The following is a 20,171-nucleotide window of genomic DNA, read 5'->3' on the forward strand; positions in this document are numbered from 1 at the left end:
GCAGGATCCAAGTGTGGAGGAGCTTAATGGGGGGGGATCCAGGTGTGGGGCAATCTGGATGCAAGCAGTTCAGTGAGGGATCTGGCTGCACAAGGGTTCATTGGGGGGTTCTGGGTGCAGGGGCAATGGGACTCTGCAGGGGGGTCCAGGTGAAGGTAGTTGGGGCTCAGTGGGGGTCATATGTGGGTTTCAGTGGGGTGGTCCAGGTACTGGGGTAGTAAGGCTTGGGGAGTCCAGGTGCAGCTGTTTGGGGCTCAGTGGGCTGGGGGTCCAGTGGGCCTGCTTAGCAGGAGCGCCCCAGCTGCTGCTGAGGGGACGTCTGGGCGCTCACCATTGTACAGAAAACAGGGCATCCAGCACAATGGGGAAGATGACCAGCATTAGGATCCAGGCAGAGTTAGCGAGTTGTGCTCACCTGAATGGGGTAGGGGGAGGCAGTGAAACATGACCCACATGCCTCCAGGCATCCCCAGGCCCATATGCAGTGACTGATCTCTCTACTGGCTGTTCCAGGTGCTGGAAACAAAGTGTCTGCTGCTGCTGGGGATGGGGCATATGACCACTCTTGCAGCACTTTGCTTCCCCATCATTTTCTGTGGGGAAGCAAAGAAATCTGTGGAGGGACGTGAATTCTGCACGCATGCAGTGATGCAGAATTCCCTCAGGGGTAACACCAGAAGTGGTATATTTTAGATGGGATAGGGTGTGTTTGACACATCTGAAGGCAGTGTCCCCTAAATACCTTGGCCAGAACACTGATCAAGGGAATGAAATGCTCCAGAAAAGGTGACATTTTCCATAATTAGAATTACACATCTGGGAATCTGATGAATTTAAAAAAAAAATCTACTCTGTATCCAGCCAATAAATCTTACAGCAGCCTAACTGTTCTGGGAATTAACTGTATAAGACCTTGATAGTCCAAAAATGAAAAGGCAGAAAGTTTGTTCATGCTGTTTTATCTGCTACCTCTCCCAAAACTGCTCCCACTTCCTGAATCAACCACTTAGAGGCTTCTTCAAGCCTGCCTTCAAATTGCTTCCATCTACTAAGGAAAAAATACAATGTGACTTCAGCAAATCCCAACAGCTTAAGTTTTGAATATAGAGTATACAGAGAGACTACAGAGTACATATTACAAGCTATTCAGTCAATTTCAAGAGTACTTCAGTAAGAAACATGGATCTCAGAACCTTTCCTTGATTCAGCATTGTCCAAAAAGTTTTATCTCCCATATTTTAGGGAAGCTAGTTGGAAATATTATTCCATCATATTGCCACCAGAAGCCAAGAAGAGAAATGGAAATTACTACATCTGACACTAAAGAAAAAACTTAGTTTAATGCACTGAAATAGGATAGAGGGGGGATAATTTCCGTCTCACAATACTGAATGAATTGGCACATGAGATTCCTAGTCCAGTAACAAGGTTTTTACTAAGTCTATCTATTCAGGATATCAGTCAGCATCTAGGAATAAGACCATCTCCCTGAGATCCAAACTGAAACTGCTGCACGCATTGGTCATCTCCATTTTTCTGTATGCATGCGACACATGGACCCTTACGGCAGAACTTGAACGGAAAATACAGGTAGCAGAGATGAAATACTTCTGTAAAATCCTGGGCTTCTCCTACTCTGACTGTCACTAACGAAGATGTCCACAACATCATCACCCAATGCACTGGGTCACATGAAGACCTCCTGATGACTGTGGAAGCGCAAGCTGAAGTGGTACAGTCATGTGACAAGATCATCTGGCCTATGCAAGATCATCCTCCAAGAGACAGTACAGGGGAAGAGAAGAAGAGGTAGACATAAGAAGAGATGGACCGACAACACAGAAGAGTGGACAGGAATGGACTTCGCGGAGACTCAAGCACTGACACACAATCATCAGGGGTGGAGACAATTGGTTGACTGCTCATCAATGATTGTGCCCCAACGACCAATGCGGTTATGGGAGTGATGATGATGATCTATTCAGGGCTGGAGACATAAGACTAGAGAGTAGCTAACATTGTATCTATATTTAAGAATACCTCTTCATATCGCAAATCCAGTAAGATCCAAAGCAGAGAGGAAGGAGAAGCAGAATACAGATAGACACCACACGACTTGAAGAGCTTTTAATTAGATGTAAGGAACTTCCATTTCTTCTTCGAATGCTAGTCCCTATGTGTATTCCATATTCGGGCAGCAGAGAAACAGTATTCAGACTAGAGGGGAGGTGCAAATATGAAGTCAGAGAAGATACTTGAAGAACTGTAGACCCTGTACTGTCAGCAGAGGTCCAACTAGCGCATAATGTTTTGTGAATGGACTCCAGGTTGCCAGATTCCTACTGCATTAATAGCTTAAAGCCACTTAAAAACTAGCCCACAAGTAGCCCAACTAGCCAGATAACAACAACACTGATTACAAATGAAAGAATTTAAAGAAATGTAATGTAGTTGGTAACTACTTATGTGCTTTACTTTCTGCATTTCTTTAAGTTTAGACAATGAAAAAATCCATTCTACTACTTTTAAATTCATTTAACTTTCAGTGTCCTAGTATTCCAATGTTTGGGTTTAAAAACACTGCAAAGGAATCTTTGCTCACAAACTATTTTCAGTCAGATACATAGTATTTTTTAAAAAAGTTTTGGCCAGCGGCCATGAAGCCTTATCCCGACCTGTTCCCCGGACATTCTCAGAGGGGCAGGAGCTGGGACAAAGGGAGTGCTCTGCCCACCTGGGCACATGATGGGAGAGGGAGGGACACCCTGCCATCAGCCCCTACGTGGCTCTGTGCTGATAAGGAGGTTTGTGGTCCTGAGCAGCTGTGGCCAGCAGCTGCTCCATGGAGGAACAGAAACAGTACAGATGGAAGCAACAGGGGAGGAGAAAAATCTGGGTCTAGGGGTTGATCAGAGGAGGACTATGAGCCACCAGTGTGATACAGCTATGAAAAAGGTAAATACAATCCTAGGATGTATTCGCGAGGCATTTCCAATACAGATAAAGAAGCATTAATGCCATTGGACAAGACAATGGTAAGACCTTATTTGGAATACTGTGTACAATTCTGGTCACTCATATTCAAGATTTATTTAAACTAGAATAGGTGCAGACAAGAGCTACTGGGATGATCAGAAGAATGGAGGCTCTGTCTTATGAGAGGAGACTAAGAGCATAGCTTGTTTAGTCTAGCAAAAAAGGCTGAGAGGGTATATGTTTGCTCTCTATAAATACATTAGGGGGTAATTTTAGGGATGGTGAAAAGCTATTTAAGCTAGACGACAATGTTGACACAAGAACAAAGGGATATAAAATGACCATAAACAAGTTCAGGCTGGAAATTAGGAGGTTTCTAACCTTCAGAAAGATGTTATTCTTGAACAGCCTCCTAACAGGAGTTGAGGGGGCAAACAACTTAACTGGTTTTGAGAGCATGCTGGACAAATTGAGTGAGACTGTATGACTGGGTTGCCTGTGATGGTAGGAGGAAGGGTTCAACAATCCTGCGGCTCACTTCCAATTTATGTCTATGTTCCTAAAGTTCATGCTTCAGGGTTTCAGCCAGCCACGGACAGGGGTCAGGAAGGGATTTCCCTCACCCCCACCCAATCTATTCTGGCAGTGTTGTGTTTTGGTTTTTTTAAAAATCTCCTTCCTGTGAAGAATCAGGGATGGCTATGTGACGTTATTGGTATAAACTGGGACCATATAGAACATGGGTTGCAACCAAAGTTCTGTAGTGGCACCAAATTCTATGTAAAGGGGGTCATATAAGGTGTCTAAGACCAGGTTACGGGTAACTGCTTATGATTATGCTGTCTGTATCATTTTTGTAGTTGAAGTTATGAATATTGGCTGTGTACTGTCTGTATTTTAAATTGATGCTGCAGTTCTGGGTGACACCCCAGACTAGTTGGTGTCAGCTCAGCTTAGCCTGCTTGATGGCCCATTAAGGACCAGCACCTACACAATTGACCCATTGAGAGGAAGCAAATACGCCCTGTGACTCAGCGGAGTATGCAGAAACTGGCCCATGTGACTGCATTTTGCTGTAACTTTCCACATTAGACCAAAGGAGTACTTCTTACACCTGCAAAAGTCTAGTATAAGGCGAAGGCTCATCTCCATTTTGTCTTCAATCCTGCTTCTTACCCTCTGAGGAACTTGCGGCAGCTGAAGCTCTATACCAAGGGACTGATGACCCATTCCAGCGGGGCGATGTACTCCGAAACTGCTTGTAAACCTGAGTTTACTTCATCTCTGCTACAAGCCTGAAACGTAAGGACTTTTGCCTACTGTATGTAATTGATCGATTAACCTAATTCTACTCTCATCTCTACCTTTTCCTTTTACGAATAACACTTTAATTTTGGCTCTAAGATTGGCACCAGCGTGATTTGTGGGTGTTAAGGATTTGGAGTGTATATTGTGACCGGTCTGGTTGGTCTTGGGGCTAGGCTTTGCGATCGAGAGAACCTTTTTCTTTTACTGGGGTGTTGGTTTTCATAACCATTCATCCCCAGGACTTGTGGGACTGGTGGTGATACTGGGAGACTGGAGTGTCTAAGGAAATTTCTTGTGTGACTTGCGGTTGGCCAGTGGGGTGAAACTGAAGTCTTTTGTCTGGCTGGTTTGGTTTGCCTTAGAGGTGGATAAACCCCAGCCTAGGGCTGTGACTGCCCTGTTTGAGCAATTGGTCCTGATTTGGCACTCTCAGTTGGGTCCCGCCAGAACCACATCGTCACAGGCTACAACTGGAGAAGAAACATTGCATGGCACAGGCCAGGGCTCTGAAGTGGCACTGAGCACATCTGTTCGATGTGTGGCTGGCTTGTTCTTGTTCACACACTCAGGGTCCAACTGATCCCCATATGTGAGGTCAGGAAGGATTTCCCCCCCAGGTCTGATTGGCAGCGACCTTGGGTTTGTTTGTTTTGCCACCTTCCTCTGCAGCGTGTGGATGTGGGTCACTTGCCAGGATTATCTGGGTGTCTCATTTAATCATTTTCCTGCCATTCCTGGAACCTCAAGCACTGACGCACCATGGTCCCTCCTATTCTCTGCCTGGGGCACAGAAGAGTCTAGTCTCCTGAGGGCTTAAATATTTTGGTTTCATTTCAGTTGCTGGGTTGTGTGCGCGACTGCTGGGTGGTGTTGGTGTCCTGTGATATCCAAGAGGTCAAACTAGATGATCTACTGGCCCCCTCTGGCCTAAACTCCTGCAGCCATGATAAAAAAACAATACTGATTTTTGTTTTCAAACACAAGCTTTGGAACAAATTAACAAAGTTTAGTCTATACCTTTTTTTCACTGTGGCTTTTTAAAGCTGTGTACCATTTCCCAAAGCTGTGAGCAAAACAGTGTAAGCAACAGATGTGCCTGCTTTTATAAAATCCATTTTTTTCCACCTATCTGATCATTCAGAAGTGTCACAACCCATTCTTTAAATATAACTCACTAATTACAGAGTGATGGTGATGTTAAACATGTTATAATGGCACTGAATGAATCAGACAGGAGAAGCAGGCTTACTTACTCAAGGGATCTTGGAAATTAGCAACGATTGGGGAAAAAATGCAGAGAAGTTATATTGGGCTAGGGAGACTAGTATGTTATGTTACTTTTTCAGCCCTGAAGATTTGGGCTGAAATCCTGATTTAAGTCACAAGTGAAAATGAGCTTGATAGGTTTTGTAATGTAAACAAATAATGACAATTTAGCAAGAGTGGCAAGCTGCCTAACAGATGAAGGGCTGAAACATGGAACTGAAGGGACTGATCTCTGTCTGGTGTGCTCAGTCCCTTGCTTTCACAAGCACAAGTTTAACTTTCCCTCCACCCCAGGAAAGTAATGAAGACAAATTTACACTTGAGTGTACTGAATACACTCATTTACTAACCTGTTATGAATATAGTTCTCTAGACTTTTGAAAGTTTCTGAAGGAAACTTCCTATTGCCTAAGAAAATGGATTTCAAAGATATTTGGTTTTGCAACTATTTTTTTTTTTAAACCTCACAAATGTTCAGCAATTGTTTTTAAAAGGAATAAGTTATAATTCAGCATCCCACGGTATCATCATCCTACGGTATAGACTAAATCAGAGATTCATCACAGCTAGTGTTGTACTGGATGTACAATAGGAAGATGCAAGGGCAGTATGTCCTGTGTTTAGGATCCTGTTATTCAGTCAAGGCTAAGCGTCAGTTGTGTTTCATCATGGCAGATAAGATGGAAGCAGAACCTCTCTCTCTCCAAGTAACACGGCTACCTCTCTGATAGTCTGGATCTGTAAAAGCAGCAAAGAGTCCTGTGGCACTTTATAGACTAACAGACATATTGGAGCATGAGCTTTCGTGGGTGAATACTCACTTGGTCAGATTCGACCAAGTGAGTATTCACCCACAAAAGCTCATGCTCCAATATGTCTGTTAGTGTATACGGTGCCACAGGACTCTTTGCTGCTCTCTCTCCAAGACTCCATACTCACCGTCTGGTACAGGAACAGCTGGACCTGTTCCCCCTAGCCTGGTTTATTTAACGAATGATCAGTCTGTCAGTCAAAAAAGCAGGATCTAGACACCCACAACTCTCCAGACATTAATCTCAGTAATGAGAACCCTAGAAAGCACAGATAAAATGGGTAACCCTCCAGAAGTTCTCTCTGCCTGTATTTTGCTAGTAACCATGACTACCAAAACAGAGGCTGGTAGTATAGAGCCTTGGAATCCTGATTTTATCCTTCTCCTAGTTCCCTTTGCAATTGCTAGCATAAAACCATACTTCAGCGAGTATTAAAACCAGTTAACATTAATGCCAGTGACACACATGCTGCTTGTATCTGCATAACGTATGCTCTGAAAAAGGAAACTGTCTTGGTATTTTTTCTTTAGAAAAAAAGTATAGCCACTAAATCTTGCACCCTGATCAGCTACCTTTCCCTGCAATGATGGAGGTGATTACGGTTATCAGAGCAGGCCCTATATTCCCTTGGATAAAGCATTTTTTCAAAAGCTACAATTTCTAACATACTAATGCTGACAAAATTGAATACAAAAAATGAACTATACAAAACCCATTCAGAAAAGGCAGAGAGTCTTCCTGGAAGAAAAAGGTGATTTTGGTTTTCCACATATCCCCCACAAAAGGGGAGGGGCTAAGTCAGTGAAAGTGCCTCATTAAAAGTTGAGAGGTAAGATTCTCTTTCCAACAGAAAGATTGGGGGGGAGGGGGAGGGAAATAAGGATGGAATGGAGATGCGGGGGGGTGGGGGGGAGAGAAAAATCTAGTTATGTTAGTATTTGCGGACTGCAGCAATAAGAACTCAGAAGCTGTCAGTCACCACTCCTGCAGGAGGATAACTTCTCTCAGGGCTAATGGAGACAGACAGCTGCCTGTTTCTGCAGGGAAAGGGATCAGAGCCAAGTGTACAGGTTAGTGGAAGTGTAATTCAAAAAAGCTGTAATAAAGTTGGGAACTGCATTACATTCTCACTCCCTATTTTATTCAAATCATTTTTACTGCTGCTTGACAGGAAAGAGTCAATGGAGAAGTGACTTTCCTGCTTTGCAATCAAAGTGACTGAAAAAGTAGTGTTCAGCTCAAGTCAAAAGAGAAAAAATGGGCTTGGGTGACAGCCAATGGTCAACATACTTACTTCTGAGAAAAAATGTGCAAAGCAAGAACAGCTTAGCCTTCCTTCTCAGATGCTTTTAACACCTGTAAAAGTGTAACTTCAGTGTTAAAACCTCTGCTTTACAGAAAATGTAGGTGGTTTACTTTAGGGTGGCAAAAAGTGTTCAAAATTTAAAACACTCTGCACGCTCTAAAAGTGGACAAAGCCATCTGCCATTCTGACACCAGAACCCCTCTCCCCTTCCACAAAGGCATGCTTAACTGGTGCAAGAGATGTGCATTTAATGATAATTAAGTCACCTCCATTTACATCCAACTCCAGTGTCTGAATCATGTGCAACCTTCAGTGTACTTCACTATGACTATGACTTGAGGCACTGAAATGGAAGTGCCTCACCTGGAAGCCAAATGTAAGAAACAATGAGAGGTTTTGGCTTTTCTAGATGCGCTGGCAGTGACCAGTAGAAAAGTCAAGGTTGTGAGCAAAAAGATTAATTGCTTTCATTTGTAATTCATTATCTGTCCCATTGGGCTTAGAGTAGTCAATATCTTCCCACTCACACTAGAACATTTACTTTGGTAATGTTACAGCAGTTAAAAGGACGCTTAGGGCTTGTTTACATAAAAAGAAATTTACTGCTATAATTTCCCATGAAAATATACTTACTTTAGAATTAGAAAGTGCCTTTTTCTGATTTAGTTTATACTTCTTTAAAAGGCATATCCACAGGGGGTGTTATTCTGATATAACTACACCAGTAAATAAACAAGCCCTTAAAATTTATGTGTGCCCCATTTAGTATAAAAACTGGAAGAACTTTTAAATAGACTTATTTATTTTTCAACATTTGTGCTGTTCCCACTTTGCATTTCATGGAGTTAGAACAATGAAGATAAACAAAACCCCCAAAGCACACCAGTCTGTTTTTAAGTAGCAGCTGTTCTCATACTACAATCTACAGAGCAAGTTCTGCCCGCGATAAAACATTCAGCCTTCAAACAGTAACACCTACTGCTACTTGGCTTTTCAGCCCCTCCTTCCCCACCCTCTCTTCTAGGCCCAGGATATCAAAATGGATATCAGCTCAGGATTCTTGTGCTGTCTTCTTGACTTCATCCCATTTGTCTCTTGCTGGTTCTCTTCTAAAATGAGTCTGCCTACTGACACCTGACCTGATCTTGGGAGGGTACTACCTGGGATCAAACGATAAGCTCTATGTTAGGAAACGTTAAGGTGCTTAAGGAAGTGATGATAAAAACAATTAAAGCTACTTTTACATCTTCTGTTCCTGTGCATTGTATTTGAAATAGGCTTTGCAATAAGCTTGAGGCCTAACAGGGCCCAGCAGTTAGAGTTGGCTATGACTAGTTAGCCTTGGGGCTCATCTACAATTAAAACGCTACAGCGGCATCACTGCAGCTGCACTGCTGTAGCACTTCAGTGTAGACACTAGCAGTGCAGGTAATCTACCTTCCTAAGAGGCGGTAGCTAGGTCAACAAATGAATTCTTCCATTGACCTAGTGCTGTCTACATGGGGACTTGGGTTAATTTAACTATGCAGCTCAGCGTTGTAGATTTTTCATATCCCTGACTGAGGGGATTTAACCAACCTAATTTTCTTGTGTAGACCAGGCTTAAGTGTTTGACCTAGGACTATAAGAGTTAGCAATATGTATCTTGGGAGAAAATACAAAACAAACTGATCTTAAATTAACAGATTTTAGGGGCTTTTTGACACACAACCATGAAGTGAAACCACATTTATGTAGAGGGATGTACTGATGTAAATAACTTCCATGACCAGTCAAAACCCTCATTACTCTTCCCCGGTGTAACATGTGGGCAGGAGGCTGAGACCCAATCAAATACGGTCCCAGATGTGTGGGGATTTGAAGTAAAAAGCGTTGTAAAAAATTGTCAGACCAACCCCTAGCTGGGACATAGGATGACAGCATCAATCCTACTTACTGTGCTTCTGCCGATTCTTTCCATCCTCACACCTGATGGTTTCCATAAGGTTGTGATATGCACAATGCATAAGGCCATTCTGCTATATTTATCTTACTTAATTATGGTTGCAATTGTAGTTACTTGTATTTGGATACTAAATAAAGTTTTCATGTATCTAGATGTGACTCAATCTCATTTCCTATAACAAATTTCAAGGAGCTACTGAGGAAAAACCTGTTATTAGTGAGACTTGTGCATTTTGTACCCTGACTTAATCAAATGCTACACTATCAGTTTCTATACTGTCTAGGTACATTTATTTTTGTATTTAGCTTTTATTTCAGATTCTCTGTTTCGACAGAAGTGCCATTGGAATACTTCAAGACTCCTGAATTAGGCACTGGAAGCGTTAGGTCAGGTATTTGGCTGCTGCATCTGGAGAAGATGCACTAGCCTTTCAAAGGGGAGGAGAAAAGAGCACATACTGCTTGGGTAACAGTCTCTGGCACAAAGGAGGGAGGAAGCCTTCTTCCCCAAATAGGACTACCAGTGGGCTGGAGATGTAACCATGGGCACAATGGCAGCTGAAAAACCTGCCACACAGTGCATGTGATTTCTTTTTTAAAGCCATTAAAATTTTAAAGCTTTGTTTAGGATTTGCCAGTCTCTGCATGGGATTTTTCACACTAATATACTTTATATGCTGTGTCAGTAGGTGTGACCAGCATATGTTACCATCTGTTTCATCAGATATCTATAAGCAATTAGTTGCTTTTCAAGCATTTCAAAAATATGAATGTAAGGATGTGGAACAGTTATTAAAAACAAGATGTTAATCTGATAAAAGGGCCAATTTATTTTAAAAAAGTGTCACTTTACCCAGGAATTAGCTAAAATCTGTTTATTAGGCCTAACTCGCTCAACTCTGTGCAGGGAGACGCAAGGTAGGCCAGGCAGGCCCGCCTGCACCATTAAAGGGCTGGCACTGACCCCACGGAAGGGCAGGTGATATCACCACCTGTCCTTTCAGGGTTTCCTCAGAGGTAGGGAAGTTTTAATACGACCAGGGCTTCTTAGGATCCCTGTCTGCAGAGGCTATAAGGAGATGTGCTGAATCAGCTCCCAGGACCCCCAACTTTTGGGTTAAGCCAGTCACCTATGACTCTCAGCAGAGTAGAGATCACAAGTGTTTTCTGTTCCTAGTGAATTTTCTGGCAGGGTGCTCTCTCCAGCAGGCTCTTTGCAGGGAAAAACTGACAACCTGGGGGAAATTTCGGCTAGTCTATATGACTAACATTCAGATAACAGTCTGCAACTGAGCTTTACCTGGGTTTATTCAAGCCTCTTTCCAAACATTAAGTGATGTGAGAATAGTCAATGTCCAGCCGCTAAATAACAGCATCACATTACAACATTGAATAGTATCTCTAAAACTCTATTTCCTTTCAAGAGCCATACAACGTCAAGTTTCCCTATTAACTTTCTGCACACCTACCAAGTGTGCTATGCATGTTATTCTTATCAACATTTGACCACTATTAAAATCTTTTACTCAAATATCCCTAACTCAAAATGCATTTTAAAATCTCCAGAAACAGATTTTCACGTTTCTAAACAGAATTAAATTCCAGGGGGATTGAGTCTCTTATTGAAAGAAAGATCTAACCAACTTCCACGAGTTACATTTTAGTTTTTATCTTAACCAGTAGAATGCTACCCAGTATCTGAGTCAGGTAGATGAGATGGAAACTGGTGTTCAGGGCTGAGAAAAGCTCAGGTGAAGGACATATTTCCAGGGTCTGGGGGAAGGCAGCAGAAGCTAGATGTCAGAAAGTGGGCTGTGGGAGTTTCCAGAAAGTGAGAATATTAGATTGCAGCAAAGCTAGTGGTGTGTGTGTGTGTGTGAGTGAGAGAACTTGCACAGGGGTGTGTGTGAAAGTTAAGTTTGCCAACCCAAGGATCAGTATAACTGTTTAAGAGCTAAGTCATTAAAAAACAAGCTAAAAAAAAAAAAAAAAGTCTTTTAAACTTCAAACCACCAAAGCAACTCTTGTGTGAGGACGTGCTTGCCATTCTACCCAATAGTAAGTTTACAACCAATTTAAAGGCTTGGAGAATGCGCAAAACATTTATCCCAGAATGTGTGGGTTGAGTTAGTGATGTTACAAAAAATCTCTGTTCCTCAAAGTCTCCAAGTTTTAAAAACTTTTATGTACTGGAGTTCCAAGATACAGCACTCTGCTGATTCAGCCCTTAGCCAGGTTCCCTCCTATCGCCTCTCCCCAAAGCCCTGTAGGTTAGTTCTACAGAATGTGTAAATTATTTTCTTGTTGCCTCAAAGTCTTCACTAACATTGTAATTTTACAACCTTTAAATCAAAAGTATCTTTAAAATGCACACCAGTTCTGAGGCCTGACGTTTGAGATGTAAACACAGTGGAAATTAAGAAAAGCTTTCCATTCGTTTACCCCAGATCATCTACATTTAAAGAATTCCCATTTTTCCCAGCAAGATGTCCTTTCTTATTTTCATTTTGGTCTCATTCATTTCAGATGCAAATGGACAGAAACATAACTTTATAACCAGCACTGATTATGCACAGAGTATTTAGAATATTCCACGATGTGCTGCTTCCTCTCTCAACATCTTTATGAAGAATGTATTATACATATGGTTTTTAGTGCAATATGTAATTTCTGTGACTAAGGCTTTGGTTCTTTCCCCAACTTTACACCTGTCATGAACTTGTCTTTATTTTCACTATCTCACACACATATAAAAGCTTGTTTGAACATGGTAGAGTACATGGATGTTTTGTGATGCTGGTCTTGAGAAGTCAGAATTGTATTAACATATTAGCAGAAGACTCATTAATACACATCCTCACACTATGAAGAACAAATTTAGATGAGTTCAAAAAGGTAATTTTTCAGGAAGAAAGATCACACTGTTCACCAGGTCTTCCACCTCCTTGGTGTGCTTAGGAATGTTCCATTCTTTATATATAAACTACCTCTTAACCTAAGTTTTAATGTAGTTTACAAAGACGTAATATACTCTAAATATAGTGCAGGGGAATTCAACTGACCCAATATATGGTTGTCCTAATGTTTTTTCCTGAACCATTAAAGAGTTATCAATATTGCAACTGGTCTCCACTGGCTTTAAATTTGGCACTGACTAATTGGAGACTCGTACACTGGAAAGAAACATGTTAATCTACATCTATGACTGAAAAGTCATTAGGAAGACCTGATTTTTGCCAATTTGTCCAGATTTAGCAAAATTTAACTTTTCCTGTTTGTAAGAAGCTTTTAAGTGAACTATCTTCTTGCTTTTAATGTAGCCAAACTGCAGGACTGAGCGCCTCTGAGCCCATATATTAAGCCAGTGATCCCCCAACTTTTTCCATCTCCCCACCTCATAATGGATCCTGTCCACACCAATCACCCACCCCTGAAAAGTGCAGTCAGGAGCACAGCCATGATTGGGGCTGAGAGCCGAGGCCAGGAATGGAGCTGAGGCTCTTGCTGGGGCCAGGAGCGGAGCTGGGACCAGGTCTAGAAGCAGGGGGCAGTGGTAGGGGGCTGAGTGGGGCTTGTGGCAGACTGGGGTTGGGTGGCTCTCCCTCCTTGCCCCCTGTGGGGCCTGGCCTGGGCCCCATCTGACATTCCTTCATGCCCCTCTAGGGCGGCGTGCTCCACAGTTTGGAGATCACTGTATTAAGCTGACAGATCATTCTTTATCCATATGCAATTTTTCCCACGTTTGTTGTAATCAAATACTATAGTGGGTGGGGGCGTCTTTGCACTGTGTGACTTGTATTTCCGCATTTCTATTGCATTGTTTTAGAACAGCAAGTCTGTAACAGGGGATTGACAAGTTTCAACTAATTAAGATGAAGCTATTATGATTAAACAATTGTTTGTATGGATCTGACAGGATCCCGCTGGAATTCTGTAAGAAGCAGCTGTTTAAACAGGAACTCCCTATGCTCAAAATGGTCACTACATTGCCAAGCTATTGTAAGATAATGTTGTTAGCCAATACCTTAAACTTACTGTACACTCTTAGATTTCAGCCTTCCAGCCATACCACTGCCTTTAAAGATTCACTCTTTCCTACAACAAACATCAATGAGGTACTGATATCCCCCCCCGCCCCACCCTCCCGCCCCCATCCTTTATGGTGCAGGACATTTTATAAATTATTTTGTAAACACTGATTGATCTGACTTATTTTGAACCCAGAGGCATAATTTTTCCAAAGAAACTAGATTTTAGTTTTACTATTTAAATAATGTTGTACAGTGATATTTATAGTCTAAGCTCTCACTGCCTCTATTTGCTAAGCCAGCAGTCTGAAAGTTCTGAGGTAAGAAGCATGTCTTGCCAAGAATAAGTCTTGCCTTTAAGTCTATTGGTGTTTGCAACCTTTGCAGGGTAACTTGAGGTTCCAAACTCTAACATTCCAAAACACTGTATTTGAGGATGCTAATATTGTGAGGTCTATTCTTGTTTAAAACAGAAGATCTGTAATCCAGAAAGACTGCATTTTGCTACTGTTAGAGCAAGGTGAGGTGCTACCAGGGCCCTAAAACAGCACCATGCACAACGAAACAGTTCAAAACAACCTTCCTCAATTACTCTATAGGGATCCCCAAGTTGGGTCATCCTCGCCTGGTATTAAGAAATCAATCATGGCACATGCAGCATGGCCCTAGAGAGAGCACACTGCTATCACTAATCTCTTGAAAACTGCTTTGTAATTGGTGGGAAATCGCACGTTGAAACATCAATTTTGTGGTTTAGGCTTCCAGATAAGATATTTCAAGGCCAAAAAAAGTGCCCATTTATGTTCTATTACCTTATAGTTAAGATCAACTCAATGTTTCTAATACACATAAGTTGTATAATACATTTCTCCTGTCCTTTACAAACAAGATTAAAATTGTCTTGTTTAAGCCGTTTTCGACCTGTGACTATGTGTTGAACTAGTTATTGGATGTTTACTGTATGAATATATTGGTGTAGCTTAACAGGAGGCTAACAGGAAGGTAAAGAATGGCTCAAGATAAGCCACTTTATGCAAACATTTGCAAGTTAAGATTAGAGACAGTGCTAGTACAGGCAAAGGTCCCAGAACACAGGCGAACAAAAGAAACAGTCAGGTTTTAAAAAGAAACTCAAAAGAGGGGGATAGTTGCTCAGGAGAACCAGGTTGAAATGAAGGCACCTGTGGGAGTTTCTGAAGTAGCTAGGCCTGCTTAGGTTACTATCATGGGATGGTAAACCATTAGATAATAATATAGACATGTACCTAGAGTGTATTTTAAAAAGTAGGAAGAAAGCATTTAGAGAAAAAGGACTTTGAAACAGACAGTAACTTTGGGTTTAAGAATGCTGTCTGATCATGGTACTTTACTAGTCAGATTCCCAAAGATTCCTGAATTCAGTCAGACCTGCTGGGTAAACACAATTGATACATAGTCTGCTGCTGCCCAGGGTCTAGTCTTAGAGTCTGTTTGAGCGCACGCGTCGCCCCCTCCCTCCCCACACCAGTTCCTTCTCAACCATCCTGAAGCTGAAGAGGGGACTCAGGGCAGTGCTGAACATCTTCAGCTGAGGACAGCGGAGAAGGAACTGAGGGGGGTGCAGGATGCACGCGCGCTCAGACAAACCCTAACGACGTCATGAGACAGCAGCAGAGCGTGTGCGTCCTGACCAGGCACTGCTACTGAAGATCTCTGATCAACGGCACCAGGACGCACCATCATCTGGAGTGGAGCACCCAGAGGGACAGCACTCAAAGAAGAGTTGCAGAGTTCAACTCCAGGACAGGTAAAAGGCATGAGGTCTGCCATCAGACGGGTAGACTCAGACAAGTAAGGGGACAGAAGTGCAGCTAGTCCTGTAATAGTGACATTACCTATTTATCGTATCAGGTTCAAAAGAATTACATGCAGAGCTCTGTCTACATATAAAATAAAATGAATTGAACCAGTTTTATAGACCACCTATACCTACTCTAGTTGTATCTATTATCAATAAGAGATACAAAATTAGAGGCTGTTCCAGGAGTCTGACTTAGTATGCCCATTTTACAAATAACCAAACAAACAGAACTGATGATTTTCAAAATCAACATCTGAAACATCGGCACTTGGTGATGGATCAATACCTAGCAATTAGGAGGTTTATCAAAAAACATGGTCTTGTTGATTAAGACTTATTGAAAAGAAAGACTGATGCATGTACCTGCATTTTTAATATGGGTATATACCAGAGCTGGACAAACTTCCTACAACTGCCAAAATCATTTCATTCTTGAACTGCACGATCTTATTTTCCCTGTACAAGATAATAATGTACATTCTCCAATAGGGAAATGTGTGAGAATGGTCAAAGTTATTTTAGTGTTGGATGAAATCTGATTTTTCTTCTCTTCTTCTACTCTCAGATAATATAGTCACATAAGGCACAACGTTCCTTCTGGTGGGAGAAGGAAACAGGGTTGCCTGTCTCTTTGCTTATTTAACTAAATGTCGCTGGTTTTCTAAGAATGATACAAAAAAATAAATATTACTACCAATCATATCCCATTCACTCACACTCATCCCATACAAAACAAAGAAACCCAGAGCAGCAGTGACCTGAATTCCTAAGGGAAGGAGGACAGAGGGGAAACCTATATAAAAACACAAAGCAGCTAAAGGAGACAGATCACCTTGTCACAAAAGGTGAAGTTTGACAATGGACGAACAGGACATTTTTAAAATATATATTTCCTATTCATGCTTATCCTCTTGCAATGGCTTATTTCTTTACTTCAGAGCTCTGAATTTGTCACTGCCCTTCCTTTAAGCCACCATAAGCATTGATGAGCACTAATGTCTTCAATTCACTCCTACCACCTTGTCAGAAGTATTTATGACATCGAGACTTAGATGATTAAATAGGACAGTCTAGAGCTTTATTGCTTTCCTGGTTGCAATAAAGAACTCTGAATCAAAAAAAATGTGATCTTAACCAAAAGTTTGATTGGTTTTAAGCTTATCTATCTTTTTTTCTTCCTATCCAAGAGGATCTTTTTTTAACAAGTTCATGCATTCTGCTACTTGGACAAGATCATTTTATAACAACTTAACAAAGGGCATGTAAAGTATTTAGCATTTCATATTATGGTCATATCTTAAACCTACTATTTTTGATAGATGCAATGGTACTTTCTTCATACCACATTCTTTTGCAACATGAGCATGCATATATACTGCATAGCTTCACTAGTTACTGTCTAGCAGTTTGTCTAGACACAACTATTGGAAACTATGTAGTAGTAAATGTAGTAGTAAGCTAATCAGGTAGCCTAAAATCACAGGTCAACTTTTCTGGCATATGTTTTTAGGGAAGTTCTTATCCCAGTTGTTCATCCTTCAATATTCAGTCCACTTCCACTGCTTTAGATATTCCCTCCTCCCATGTACTCCTATGAAATACTCAAGCTTGCAAATTACCTGAGGACAGAGATTTTCAAGCTGACTTGCTGACATGCGAACTAGTTTCACACCTTCTTCATTGTTTGAGATAGAACAGGCCAAGTTGGCAACCTATATTGGAGAGAGGGGAAAAAAAATTTTTTTAGAAAAGCAGTTTTTATTTCTGTTGTAACATGCAAAAATTACAACCTCTTTGTTCTGTGATCAGGAAGCCTTCTAGAAATGCTCTCCTAGTTCTTACAACACAATCTAATACAGCTTTTGAATCACCAGCGACATCTGTTTTGTCACAAGCCAGCAGATCATAAAATAGTCATTCAAATAAGAAAGGCTGTTATCAGTGTTCCCATTTACTCAATTGAGAGGTTGCCACAAGGGCACTATTAGTGATACCTGAAGTCACAGCTAAATGCCCATTCCTACTTATAAACTACATAAGAATGGAGAAACTGCAAGCCATCCATTTTGTTTTTAAAATGTAGGGATAAACAAATTGCTGACCATCTGAGGGTTAAGCCTTATAGTACTTATTACTGTACCTCAGCCCTCTTCCCTGAACAATCACCACATGAAATTGCTGGAGCATACAAAGTCAAAATGTTTGAAGATCCAGCATACACATATAGTGCATAACTGGAGGAGGACCATGAAGCTTAATCTACTTTTTAAAAAGAGTACTGTTGCACAGAAAGTGCCTTAGTTCCTGTGTAAGGAAACAATTAGCTATTATTGCATAAAAACAACATCTCAGTTTAGGCTAACAATTTGACCTCCCTTAAAACTACAATATTCTGGGAAACGTCCCCCACCACCACAATGCAGAGCAAAACACTGACAGAAGTTATGGGATCTATGCGAGACAGTATTTATGGGTGCAGGCAGAGCTCAAGAGCACTGACTATTCCCCAAGATGCTAAAACAGTAGATCAAATTTTTAGCCTAAAACCGGACAGTTTCTCTTTAAGTGGGTCATCATGAAACAAAGACCTTTTGTTTCCAACCACTTTTTGGGTGGAGGGTGGGGAAGGGGAGGGCACAGAATATTTTTGTTTTGTTTTTTTAGCAACTGAAGGTATTTGCATATTGGAGCTGCTCTCGGAGGAAAATCTAAAGTTGAATTATGTTCCTTATTTGACGGGTGAATGACAAGCTTATTTTCAGCTCCAATACAATTAGATTTGAGCCCAGAAAGATGTAAAAAATACCACCAAGACAACCGAACCAAGATGAACATTGTGTACCATCCTAATAGAAATGCCAAAAGGCACCTGCCCAAAGAAGTGACAATCTCAAAGGAGATAAGTTATGCTCAGTAAAGCCAACAAATGCACCAGATATCTAACCAAACACATTTTTAGAGAAAATTTGGGGTAGTTATCTTATTTAATTGAAGTATACTACCCATTCATACATAAAATTTTAAATAAAAGTTAACATGAAGCTACAGCCAGATATTACACTTTTTTTCAATGCCTTTCATTCACTTTCTTTACCATAGTCTTTCCTGCATCTAGAAAACATTCCTGGGGCAGTGACCACAGATACAGTACTAATCACTATCAATAAACCAAAGTGAAGAGTCTTGCCACTTCCATTAGTAATACCACAGCTCAAAGTAAATTCATGATGCAGAGACTTCTCACCCTACACCCTCAGTTCCTAATTGAGTTATGAATGATGTAAGATCAAACACTCGTCAGATCAGTGGTACATTTCAAACTCTAAATGGCTGAGTACACAATGGTGGTGGAATTATCTCAGATTATTATTCATCCAAGTGCATAAATGGACAAGAGAAACGATAATATAATATAGAGTTGCTCTTTCCAATACTACAGTTTAGGCTCTATTAGCTTTTAGGAATATCACTGGTATGGTAGCCTTATAGCTTTTATTTAGTTTAATTAGTTTTCATAGAAAAAAATTAACAACTTAAAATTGAGCTAAGAGTGACAGAGTACATCTTCAGTGGAGTGCCAGGTGGGACAGCGGTTTTTATGGACTGTATGGGCTCAAAGGGGCATAAAGAGTTCCTGATTTAGCAAAAGCTCATTTTTATTGGGCTGCACTGAGTGTGAAAACGGCACACTGAAAAATCCCTTAAACTGCAGTTCTGCTCTGAAAAATGACTTTGTATGGTTCAATGTTTTTCCTCTCCATATCAAATTATGCTCAGTTTTGTACATAAGGATTTTCTCCCTAAACTATCATGCCTGTATACTGAGAATCTGAGAATCAACCTGAGCTCTTTTCTATCTTGCATATCCCCAGCAAAAGATTCTGGTGGCCATTTACACTCCTATGTATTCTATTATACCGATCAAAACCCAATGAAGAGAAGACAACTGCTGAATAAACAATTCTGTTGATGCATAAGATTGAACAGAATCACTCAGTGTTAGCTGTGTTGATAGCAAGCTAATGATAGTAAAAAAGTACACAGTAAAATTTCTACTTTTGTCACTAAAATGGGTGGCTGTGACTTAAATTTGCCAACTGTGAGCATTCGAAGTAAAAGAGAGTCATCATTTTTACACAGTCAATTTCTAGAGCTGCTAGGGAGTCTATTATCCCTAACACATGCTGAAATTAGTGACCACTGGTCAATGTAATCAAATTTTTTTAAATTAATCCCATGATTTTTGGGACTCTCACTGGATTGGCAATATTGCCTACGGGCTACATTTTAATGTGATTCAGCTTCTAAATCTGTACCTAATTAAATGAACAGATTATCAGTAGCGTTCAGGACCCCAGAGCCCTCATGGCACGCACGCACACACACGAATACTGAATGAAAGCTGTATAGAACTGCCTAGAGAGCAGCATACAACAGCCAGATGTGGGAGACTCTGGCTTCTCCAAGCACAACTTGCTGAATTAAGAACAGTGTATCCACCTTGAATGCAAAAAAGGAAATCAAAATTAAAAATCTGATGTTTAGTGATATTTTAAGGAATTTATTTTGTATTGTATATTCATTTCTTCCCCTTTGCTCCTTGATGTTGGTAATCCTTCCTTGGTAGCTATCCTGCTGGGACTGCCAGTAACTACAGGAGAATATATGAAATTTCATTGCAACATGTAACC

General features: G+C 41.0%; 1 protein-coding gene and 1 long non-coding RNA gene across 3 annotated transcripts in view; one reads left to right on the forward strand and one right to left on the reverse strand.

The window, feature by feature from the left end:
* Positions 1 to 20,171, reverse strand: part of CTNNA1 (catenin alpha 1) — a 222,853-nt gene that overhangs the window by 31,449 nt on the left and 171,233 nt on the right. For both annotated transcript variants that reach the window (XM_032795619.2, XM_075068058.1), the window contains exon 10: positions 17,100 to 17,192. In XM_032795619.2, the coding sequence (XP_032651510.1) occupies positions 17,100 to 17,192 (93 nt within the window). The remainder of the gene's footprint in view (positions 1 to 17,099; positions 17,193 to 20,171) is intronic.
* Positions 7,275 to 10,242, forward strand: LOC116833855 (uncharacterized). Its single transcript, XR_004375793.2, has 2 exons — positions 7,275 to 7,432; positions 9,931 to 10,242. It is a non-coding gene; the product is annotated as an uncharacterized LOC116833855 (long non-coding RNA).

This window comes from Chelonoidis abingdonii, chromosome 7 (assembly GCF_003597395.2).
Source record: "Chelonoidis abingdonii isolate Lonesome George chromosome 7, CheloAbing_2.0, whole genome shotgun sequence".
NCBI lineage: Eukaryota > Metazoa > Chordata > Testudines > Testudinidae > Chelonoidis > Chelonoidis abingdonii.